Source organism: Ascaphus truei, chromosome 5 (genome assembly GCF_040206685.1).
Source record: "Ascaphus truei isolate aAscTru1 chromosome 5, aAscTru1.hap1, whole genome shotgun sequence".
Taxonomy (NCBI): Eukaryota; Metazoa; Chordata; class Amphibia; order Anura; family Ascaphidae; genus Ascaphus; species Ascaphus truei.
The window spans coordinates 148,462,702-148,474,348 of record NC_134487.1 but is presented as its reverse complement, the minus strand read 5'-3'; the positions used below and the strand labels follow the sequence as shown (position 1 = coordinate 148,474,348).

General features: G+C 42.8%; 1 protein-coding gene across 1 annotated transcript in view; it reads right to left on the bottom strand.

Moving 5' to 3' along the window:
- Positions 1–6,448: 6,448 nt before the first annotated feature.
- LARS1 (leucyl-tRNA synthetase 1) overlaps positions 6,449–11,647 on the bottom strand; it is a 41,686-nt gene continuing 36,487 nt past the window's right edge. The window contains exons 31-32 of the mRNA XM_075601036.1: positions 9,103–9,235; positions 6,449–7,100 (exon numbers count right to left, since the gene is read on the bottom strand). Coding sequence (XP_075457151.1) covers positions 6,895–7,100; positions 9,103–9,235 — 339 coding nt within the window. The 3' untranslated portion in view covers positions 6,449–6,894. The remainder of the gene's footprint in view (positions 7,101–9,102; positions 9,236–11,647) is intronic.

Here is an 11,647-nt window from a genome sequence, read left to right as displayed (position 1 = left end):
GCACAAACTACCATTTAACCGCAAGGCCTTTCTTTGGCGAGGGAGTATCATCTGTATCAATTTAGCAGTCACTTCACCACCTGATTTTATTTCTAGTTCCCAATTATATTTTATTAAAAAAAAGGTTTCCCTGCATTTTCAGTTAATATTTTATATAAACAATTATCAATACCTACACCTTTTCCTTTCGCCTCCACAGCAGATGTCACGTTTTCTTCAAGATCCTCACCATGGATGGGGGGAAAAAAACAAGCAAACTGCCGTATCCCAGAGTCAATTTGACATCCTCACAAGACAGATCTGCTCTGTACAAAACAGAGAAAGGGCCCTTCACACTTCTCGTTGGATTAGGACCAGAGCCAGCTTAGTATTTATACCGGTTTGCTTTATTGAACACAACACTTCTTACACATCATCAATGGCAAAGTCTCTAAGCTACGAGACATGCCAATAACCCACCGCTCCGTATGTACAACCTGTTCCACATTGGGGCTGCAGCACTTCCTTTCTTTTCCAATGTGAGGTGGAATTAAAGGGTAGGACGATTACAAGGCTGCTGCTCCTGCCGAAACAGGGTAAAAGCGATACTGGCAGTGAAATCGCCTTTTCTGGTATTCGCTTGAGAAACTACAAATGACTGTTTTTTTAATCATGCATGCTAATGTAAGCAAACATTTTGCTGATCTATGCAGCTGAGACTGTACATTTAAACCCTTTGCCATTAGAAAGGCTTGCAGCACTTCCAAAGCAATTCATTGCAATGCTAAAGCAAGTTAAGGGTTGAAATTGTACTGGCTCTCTCTCTCGGGAGTCCTTTTTTGAGAGATTTTCACAATCCCTATTTACAGACTAGAGCTATGCTTCTACAAATTGTTGACATAACTGCAATAGAAATGAGGCAGTGCACTGAATTAGGGTTATAAAGCACCATGACAAAAGTGGTATTAAACATTATGCATTGGCACAACTACTGCCTTCACACCAAATGCATAATACTAATTGTTTTAACAAACAACAAAGCTCTTCTATTTGTGTCTGGTCTTTATCCCAGAAGGGCAGCACAATTATGCAATGGATCCTCAGGCACTTTTTTTTTAAGGGTCCTTTCGGTTTCCTGAAGAGATTTTTTATTTCTTGTGAGGATTTGAAATTGACTTTGGCTTATGGCAGTGTGCTTGTTTTTCCACCATCCTGGCTGAGTGATGATTTTGAATAAAGAGTGACCTCTGCTGTTGATTCATAGGCACTAATGGTTATCCCAAACCTTATCAAACCAAACCAGTACTTTAACCTAATGAATTGTCTAAGGCAGGGGTTCTCAACTCCAGTCTTCAAGAACAGGTAAAGTTTTCAGGATATCCCTGATTCAGCACAGGTGCCTTAATCCGTGGCTCTGTCTTCGACTGAGCCACTGATTTAAGGATATCCCTGCTTCAAACCAGACATTTTGGGAGAGGGTGGTTTTGAGGACTGGAGTTGAACACCCCTGGTGCTGTTACACCACCCGTCACTGGGGAGTTTTGTCTTCAAATTTTGAAAGCTATTTCACAAAGCTTTACCTGGTTAAAAAAAATTAAATGTTAAAAATAAAATATCACAAAATGTAAGCATGGCAGCGAGAGAGATCTAGTCAACACCAACTGGGAGGATTTCTAATCAATATATTTAGGGGACATTTTGCATCCGGGAGGCTGAAAGACTGGGCATTTGAAGAACGAAAGGACAGGGGAAAAGAAGTGAATGAAGCAGCTTTCTGATTTTAGTGGTCCTTATAAGGGACATTACCAGTCTTCATAGAGAAGGTTGGGAACCACTGCCATAGGTAGTCGTGCTAACAATCTGTCCATTACACAAGTGCAATGTAGTAGCATGTAAGAACTGCTCTCCAGCTGTCCGGGACGTACTCGGTCTCTCCCGCACACAACTGTGGACTAATATATAATGGAATAGAATTTCAAAAATGAATTACCATTGTACATCAGGATCAGAGAGCAAAGAGACTTCCTCTTCTGGTACTGCACCAGAAAGATTGCATATGGAGTCCAAAGAAGTCTCTTTCTTTGTACTAAAGCAGTTAGAATCAAATATTTTCATTTTTACAGCGAAGCAAAACACTGCACTGCACTGCACACAACTACTGTATCCACCGAGTGTGCAGGACTCAGAATGTTCCCAGCTAACAGAACCACCTAAAAGAATTCTGATGTCACAATGAAGTACAAGGCATGCTTGGCAAAGTAGGTAATATGGTTAATATTATGACCCAGATTTATAATGGCGAAAAACAAAACAAAAAAAAAACACATTTTAAAACAGACTGTTGCGTACCCTGGAATATATTTCATTTATTGGAAACGGACAACGAATACATCTCTGGTACAAATGTCTTTAAAGTGAAAACATTTTGCCGCTGGATGCTTGGCCATTCCTGTTCCGACACTGCACTTAATGCCCTGCTTTAGGATATTTTTAAGTAGTTTGTGCCCACAGTGATAAGCCCCACCCTAATCTTGTGGTTCGAAAAAGGAATGCACACGGTCTGAAATGACTCTTTCCTGAATATCTATACTGTACTTACACCGTGTTTATGGTATTCACTACATGCTGGTAGTCGCAGGATAACCTGCCTTTATCAGGAGACCCTTCAGAGACAGCCTTTACAACATGTGGTTATTCGGTTTTAAAGTAATGATGGCATGAAAAAATGTACACACCAAAACGTGGTATTGAACGACGATTCCACAAAATAAATAGTGAATACGTGAATGTGATGATAGCGGGAGTATAGTGAATATATAACACTAGAGAAGTGATATATGTGGAAATATAATCTTGCTTGGGTGATGAAAAATGCTCAAACAACCTCCGGGTGGGGACTTGTTTACAAACTCTCCACAAAGTCCAGAGGGAGCACAATCAACCCCCCCAAAAAAGAAAGAAAAATATAGTGCACGCAGATGTGAGGTTGACTTGTTTAGGAAATCTTGGCTCTTAAGGGTGTCCTACTTACAGTGTGTGTAAGTTTCAATAAAGCATATCCCAGAATTGTAGCAATATAATATCTTGTGTTGCTGTTTTTCTTGTTGGGAGTGTACCTCAGGGTTAACAAATAAAATAAATCATTGTGTAGATCAAACATATACATTTGTATAAAAGAAGGCATGTACTCAATGTACTCACATTTTGTACATTTTAAAAAAATGTACATAGGATAAAAGTCAAAAGGACTGGTGGCCCCGCTGAGATTACGGCCGTGGGTCTGTGTTGTGCCGACGGGTCTGGGCTATTTGTGGCGCCCTTGTTGCCGGTTCCACCTTCATTCTCCCAGGTGGACTCTTTCCGGTGTCCTGCATCACTGCCAGTCGGTTCACTCTGATCGAGTCACTTCCGGTTTACTCTGATCGTATCCGGCAACTTCTACGCGTGCAGCGGTGCACCCTCAGTCTCTCAGTGGCTTGAATTAGTCTAAGCGTTTCACTGTTTGCACAGATTCATCAGGAGAATTACCTCCCCCCATCATATCTGAGTTTATATAGCAAGGTACTTAGGGACCAATCAATTAATTGACTATTAGAATTCTCAATAAACGGCCAAATGAGTCCCTGATCACAAATATTAAGTGTATGAAAAAAATGCATGAAGTATAAAAACACCTACTGTACATATATGTAGCACCTATTCCCCCACCCTAAGTGAGATTATCTAGCTACTGGTGTTTCTGGTGGATACCTCTGAGGTTGAACAGAAGGTCCTGAGAACTCCACGATGGTATGGGGAGACATCAGGACAGGCTCTCAGTGATGATTCTTCTGCAGCGCAGCAAATCCAGCCCGTGAGGATCCTGGTGCAGCCAGGATGGTCCTCACTTGCAACTCATGTAGTGTTCCATTCAAGCAGCCCACAACAGATGTATTCAACTGGATCTTTATTTGCTGCATACATACAGTTATGGCAGGCTCATTCCTGAAGTACCACCCACAGGGCTTGAGGCCCTACAGCCCCTTCTCAGCTCCTTTACCCCCTGATGGGATAAAGGGTAAGTGCATAAACTCCACAGGGGGAGAGAAGAGAGCCCTCCTTCTGGGAGAGTGTCCACTTTTGTACCCCAGGGGAGGAACTTGTAACCCTGCCCCATAGCAGGGCAGGTCCGATACTGACAGGCATCACATCATGGGCATGTGACCCAGCCAGCATCCTCCCCAGGGATGACTCTGATTGTTGTTAGGCCAGCCACTAGATACAGCAATAGTGTATCCAGACTGCAACAGCAAGTTAGGACTCCATGAGAGAGCTTATCCCTGACATTGCCTGTGTCTAACAGGACTTATACTGTTAGGGCCAAAGAAAAGATGATAGCCAGGGGACTAGGCTACACATATTGCTAAAATGGAACAAAACCTAAAACATTAAACATGTTTGAAATGCCAAGTGGCTACTTATATATTGTATAGGCTAGATTAGGACATCTGTAATGGAGTACTGGATATATTAGTAAGCCTACTAGTGAGACAGCATGAAATAGTGACATTATCTTTCAAGTATATATTAGAAGATCATATTAACTCATACAAAACGGGAAGCTCATACAGTACAGAAACCCAGACTGCGCAGTGAAAAAATAAAGAGAAACAAAATGTCAATTAGTACGAGGAAAAAAAAGATATATAGATAGATATAGATATCTATATATCAATCCATGAGTGGATGACAACCATAGTAAGAGTTGATAACACAGGAATATTGTATTGACCCTTTGGACGATGTTGGAATTATTAGGAATGTAAATTACAGCTTATATTAGCCCTTAGATGTTAAGGTCATCCAGGTCTATTCACTTAATAGGTTACCGGAAAAAAATCTATTAACTAGATCCAGGACATAAAATACATGGGAATGGAATGTGTGCATTTTAACAATGTACAATATGTGAGTACATTGAGCCTTCTTTTATGAAACGTATATGTTTGATCTGCACCATGATTTCTTCTATTCATTTACCTTGAGGTACACTCCCAATAAGAAAAACAGCAACACCAGAAGATATTACATTGCCACTGTTCTGGGATATGCTTTATTCAAACTTACACACTAAGTAGGACACCCATAAGAGCCAAGGTCTCCTAAACAAGTCAACCTCACATATCTGTGTGCTCTATAAGTTTGCTTTCTTTCTTAGGTTGCTCGTGCTCCCTCTGGGGTTTGTGGAGAATGAAAAAATGTACAGCATCAAAAATAATTTAACAATGCATGATAATGGAGAGTTGTTGCACTGTACCGGTCATTTTATTCTACTCCTTTCACAACTCTTGCTGTGACCTATTTTTTTAGAATTGTACATGTCGTACTTCCACAGTGATGCTACTTCAAGTATTAAAGGCGTTAGCTGAAGAGACAAGTGAAAAATGCAATAGAGAAAAGTCCATGCACGCGACAAAAGTTTATTTAAACTCAAGTCACATAACACGTTTATTGTGCTACAATTCAGTTATTGATGTTAGTAGAATGGCTACACACTTCTTGTATATAATCCCTGTGCTGCTCCCTCAAGCCGTCTCCACATTAAGGGTGTCTTCAGTTTCTAGAATTTTCGTGTTTTGGTTCAAAATATTTGTTTTGTGTTTTGGAAGCAGTTTTGGTTCTGGCTTTGCCAATACCCAATTTGTTTGGTTTAAATGGAGAATCAAAATAAGCAGAAGAAATGCTTAAAATGTAAAATTGTAAACACAATTAGGAAATTAAAATATTAGAACTGAGAAACTTTAGATATGGCAGCAACATTTTTTTTTAAACACCTAGAGATGGGCACTTGGCCTGGTGTTAAGGTTTTTAAAACCAACAATTACTTTAGAACCAAAACACCAGGCCAAGTGCCATATCTACAGTTTTCAGTTCAATTATTTTCATTTCCTGATTGTACTTATGATTTTAGATAAAATCTAGGTTGTTTTAGTAATTTCTGTCCATGCTCTAATTACAGTAATGAGCAATACAAACAAATCCAACATACCTACCAAATAGTAAGCGCTAAGAGTAATACACAGCAGCCGCCCCCCCCTCCCCAAAAAATAGTAGGTTAACTCAATTTTCTGATTTTAAACAGGGTAATATTCTAGAAAACGTGTTTACATTTCAGTGCCCACCGTGATCACTTAATTTTGAATCTCTGCAGTATTCGTTCCTCAGTTAGATATAAAAGCCCCAAACAAAAGCATGTTGCACCATATATTCGGTTTTATTTGTGGTTGTGCTGCTTTGTCAGATATTCTGGTCAAACTAGTGTATATATCACTTACTATCAGAAAAATGTGACTTGTGTTTAAAAGTTCTGTAGGAATGTTAACACTGGAAGTGTTAACACTAGGGTATGTTAAACTCTGAATGGCAAAACCTTCCGAATCAAGAGTGGAGAAGCAAAGTAGCAATAAAGAATAAATCAGCAAAGCCCACCTTCTTACAAGATCTGTGTTTATTTTAAATACTTATGCATAACAGAACAGGAGTTGAATGGGAAAAGACTCACTAAAATAAAGAAGTTATTAAAATACCATTGCCATTTTCCATACTTGACTTGCCCTGTAGTGCATTGAACACCAATGTTTTCCTGGCTAATCCAGCACTAAAGTTTTTTCTAAAGGAGGAAGTTCCGACTAAACAGTTGGCTTCTGTGAAAGTCACTAATTAAGTGGTGGAGTCTTTTATAATGGGAAGATAGTGGCAGTGTTCTGTTTATTGGGTGTGACATGTTTTCCTTTTAAAAAGCATTTTATATTGTAGCGTTCGCATACAACTCAATGCAAAACTTGGGATCATATTGGATTACTGCAATGTTTCTTTGTAAGGCTGGCTACAGCTTTGGGAGTTCATGCACAATGCCAACTAGACCGCCACCTCTCGTTAATCCACCAAGTACACCAACGTGCCTCCTATGTCCATCTTCAGGCCATTGTCTGCAACATGCACCTTCTTCTCATTCAGGTCAATGTGGAAAGCAGCTTGCCCAGATATTAATGTTTTCCCAATGTCCTCTTTGCCAAGCGCTGGAACGCGGCGAGGTCCCAACAGGTGGTCATCAAACCGCATTAACTTCACCTTTGTGATGTCTGGGGTGAAAAGAGTCAGTCAGAATAAATCTTGTCCAGTTACAGTGTATGGGCTCACCATCAGTGCTACAAGGGTCGGCAGGATCTATTCCTCATACTGTATGAAGGTTATGAAGTTAAGTAAAACACTACACTGCACCCAAGACCCCAATCTACAAATTCCAGACCAGCAAATACCAAAACCACAGATCTAAACAAGTGATCTCTGGTATCTCCTATTGGAATTCGGGCGAATGATTAACCAACTCTTAAGTAGAGCTACAACTAGCACATTACAATCTTTATGACTGCAGCTAGCACCCATTATAGTTCTGAGACACTATGCCTATAACTCAGAGGTACAAATGTTATACTCTCTTCATTAAAATAAGATTACACAACAAAATGAGGTGCAAACAAATAACATTTATATTTTGTGAGCAAACTCAGATGCTGCCTAAACACCTGGGGTAACCCAAACCGCAAAACACACAAAACGAAACAAACTCGTGTCATGGCGCAAAATGAATGTGAATATAACAGTGCAATATAACCGTGCAATAACCCCAGTGAATATAAATAGATGCTGATATAACTTATACTGCAAATCCATGGAACATGATCCTCCGGAGTGGTTCCTCCTTGAAAAACCTCATGTAGAAAAGAAAGCACAGATACATGCAACATGGTGCATTTTGGACTGCCACCGTACCCACTCCACCAGGAACCAGAGCAGCCGACACGAGACTGATGCAAGGCAACCCGGGACACGAGAGATGCAGAAAGGGGAAGCCGTGCACGCGGACACGCAGGCATGCAGACAGCAAGGAGCTGAGCCTGGAGCTGAGTCTGGAGCTGAGTCTGGAGTAGGGTTGGAGTGCGCCCAAAGTCACTCTCTGCTTTTGACCAGCAGGGAAAGTGTGAGTTGTCCCTTTGCTCCCTGTGTTGTTTGTCAATGAAAGTAAAATGTTAATGCACCATATTGCATGTATCTGTGCTTACTTTTCTACATGAGGTTTTCCAAGGAGGAACCACTCCGGAGGATCATGTACCATGGAGTTGCAGTATAAGTGATATCAGTGTCTATTTATATTCACTGGGGTTATTGCACGTTATATTGCACTGTTATATTCGCATTCATTTTGCACCACGAACACCAGTTTGTTTAGTAATTAAACAACTAGTGTATTTTCTTTGACTACCTATTCGTTGTGTAATCATTCCCTAAACCTCGTGTCTCATTTGTAAATATAGTTCATGACATGTCAAACATTTTTAGAAAAGCTGAATATCTTTTGTTCTATGCAATCAAAGGGGTCACAAACCACATTGAAGCAGCATTTGCTGTTGCATTTCACATCTTTGGGAGGATAAGTGATCACGAACCTCAAATTTACAAAAACAAATTGCAAAGATTTCTGGATCACAAAAAGCGGGGTCGGCTGCATCATCGCTGGGTTGATCATTAAATTAGTTTCACCTACAATCCAACAGGTTTCCCATACAAAAACACAAACATATTCCAAATACCAAGAGGCTGTGGGCAGTTTGCACAACAAGGACATCCAATGATAATAAAAACATGCACCTTCTGAGACTATTCAGCACTTCTGCTGCAATACTGTAGGTGTTAAAATGCTTTGCAACACATTTGCTGGTCAGCTTTGTGTACTTCAAACTGTGGAGGGGTCATACTTTGTTGTTGAATATTAGGCATTTTGTTTGATGATCCTTCCCAATCTACAGTGTTTCTTGCTAACTGCTGCACAAAATATTGCAGACCTCTCCAGAGTCCTTGGCCATCAAGCATAGTAACAAGATACTTGGTGATATTCTACTGAAAGTGAATGCCTTGCCCTCCTCATTAATTGACAATAAGACCATAACAATTCTATTCCACACAGACTGGTATAATTGCTCATTAAAACCGTGCTTACTGCCGCTCATTTGCTTGGATCCTCTGGGACACACAGAAAATTCTTCACAACTCATCACTATATTGCCATTTCAGCCTAGAAGTTACCTTTGATTCCCCTGTCAGTCTTCATTAGGCGTCTTATTATTGAATCTCTGTTGTCCCCTTGCCTAATCGCAATTTTGGTAGAAAAGTGGCCGTTTGATGGCTGGGGGTTCACCAAGAACACAGACACAGCCGGCTAAAACAAAAACACAAGGAAAATGAGAGACACAGTAATGCTAGAAGCACTTGTCCAACAAGTGCAAGAGAGGTCATGGAAAATAACATCTCCAGGAACAGTGCTTGCATGAGCTGCTCTCTCCACTCTAAATGGTGCAATCCCATACAGTCAGCAAGTAGAATTTCTCAGGGCTGTGAATGGGAAAGTGTTTGTCCATCAAGTGTTGTCTTTACTCATCTCACCAGGTCATCATCAGAGAACCAATAACGTTAAGGGAAGGTGGGGACTCTGGCTGTACAAGCACTTGCTGATGACTCGGTGATATCACACAAAAGGGATTAGCCAGAGGAAATCAAACCCCTTCCAAGTTGAACTTTAAAAAAAATAAGTTACAAATACTTACAGGTGTCTGATCTGGAGGGGGAAAAAAAGTTATCACCCAGATTCAACCCCGAAAGAGGTCACTGGAATTAGTTCACTTTGGTCCTAGGAGGGATTGCTCTTTTAAACATGTCAGAAATGTTAGACTGTGGGAGGCTGTGTGGTACTGTGGTGAAGAGCACTATATCACCTCCGGTCCTTGCCACAGACTGCCTTGAATGTCATTGCAGTTGTAGCTCACTTAGTAATGGAGAGCATTCCAATAATTTCCCCTGCGGACTGAAGTTAGGTACCTGGATGCATCAGTTTTCACAAGCATGTATGTTATTACTGAAAACAGTGCTGCTACAAGAACCCCAGTGCAATTCAAAAGCAGTGTGAAGATACCAAAGCACTCCTATCATTTCTGGTCAATGTAATTGCAGCTTAATTGCACGCAACCTTAAAGACTGAATGCTAATGTCTTACAAAGTTATAATGGAATATCAGAGTTGGCCACAACGAATTTTACTAAAAAGTTATTTTTAATCCGCTATTGCCAACGTTTCTGCCTTGGATAGGCAGCCGCTAAAGTACATAGCTTCCAATTCAGTGTAACACATCAGATTTTTTTGCCAGATGCGTCCCTGCTATACTTTAAGTCAGGGCTGCACAACATACGGCCCGCGGGCCGCATGCAGCCCGTCTGGCCTCTCTGTGCGGCCCGTGATGACTCTGGCCGGGCGCCAGTTAATTAAATAAATTAAAAAAAAGTTTTAAAAAAAATGGCGGCGGATTCATCCCTCCTCCCTCTCCCTCCCAGCCCCCTCCCTCTCCCTCCCCCGGGTTTTGCTGTGCGCGGGGGCAGCAGCAGCCGTGTGGTTTTTTTTTTTCAATAGCAGGAGATGCCGGGGGCGGGGCTTAGTACCAGGTAGAGGATGTGCTGAGCTGATCTAAGAGAGAGGTGAGAGAGAGGTGTGTGTGTGGTGTGTGTGTGTGGTGTGTGGTGTGTGTGGTGTGTGGTGTGTGTGTGTGTGGTGTGTGTGTGTGTGGTGTGTGTGGTGTGTGGTGTGTGTGTGGTGTGTGGTGTGTGTGTGTGTGTGTGTGTGTGTGTGAAAAACGGGCTGGTGAGGGGTGGGTGTGAAAAAACGGGCTGGTGGGGGGTGGGTGTGAAAAACGGGCTGGTGGGGGGTGGGTGTGAAAAACGGGCTGGTGGGGGGGGGTGGGTGTGAAAAACAGGCTGGTGGGGGGTGTGTGTGGGTGAAAAACGGGCTGGTGGGGGGTGGGTGGTTGTGAAAAACGGGCTGGTGGGGGGTGGGTGTGTGTGAAAAACGGGCTGGTGGCGGGTGGGTGTGTGTGAAAAACGGGCTGGTGGGGGGTGGGTGGTATGTGAAAAACGGGCTGGTGGGGGGGGGGGGGGGTGGGTGGGTGTGCAAAACGGGCTGGTGGGGGGCTGGTTTGTGAAAAACGGCCTGGTGAGGGGTGGGCTGCTGACATTTGAGGGGGGGTGGGCTGCTGACAAGTGAGGGGGGGTGGGCTGCTGACATGTGAGGGGGGGTGGGCTGCTGACATGTGAGGGGGGGCTGGGCTGCTGACATGTGAGGGGGGGCTGGGCTGCTGACATGTATGGGGCAGTGGGGGGGAAGTGATGTGAGGTGCAGGGGGGGGGGAGAGTGATGTGAGGTGCAGGGGGGAGAGTGGAGTGAGGTGCAGGGGGGGGAGAGAGTGATGTGAGGTGCAGGGGGGGGAGATACTGATGTGAGTTGCAGGGGGAGGGTGAGAGTGATGTGAGTTGCAGGGAGGAGAGAGTGTCATATTGAGGGGAGGGGGAAAGAGTGTCACATTGAGGGGAGGGGGAGAGTGTCATATTGAGGGGAGGGAGAGAGTCATATTGAGGGGAGGGGGAGAGTGTCATATTGAGGGGAGGGGGAGAGAGTGTCATTAAGGGGAGGGGGAGAGAGTGTCATATTCAGGGAAGCGAGACATGGGGGGGATGCTGACTTGTGGGGGGGATGCTGACATGGAATGGGCTGGGGGGATGTGGAGGGGGGTATTGTATATTTGATGTGG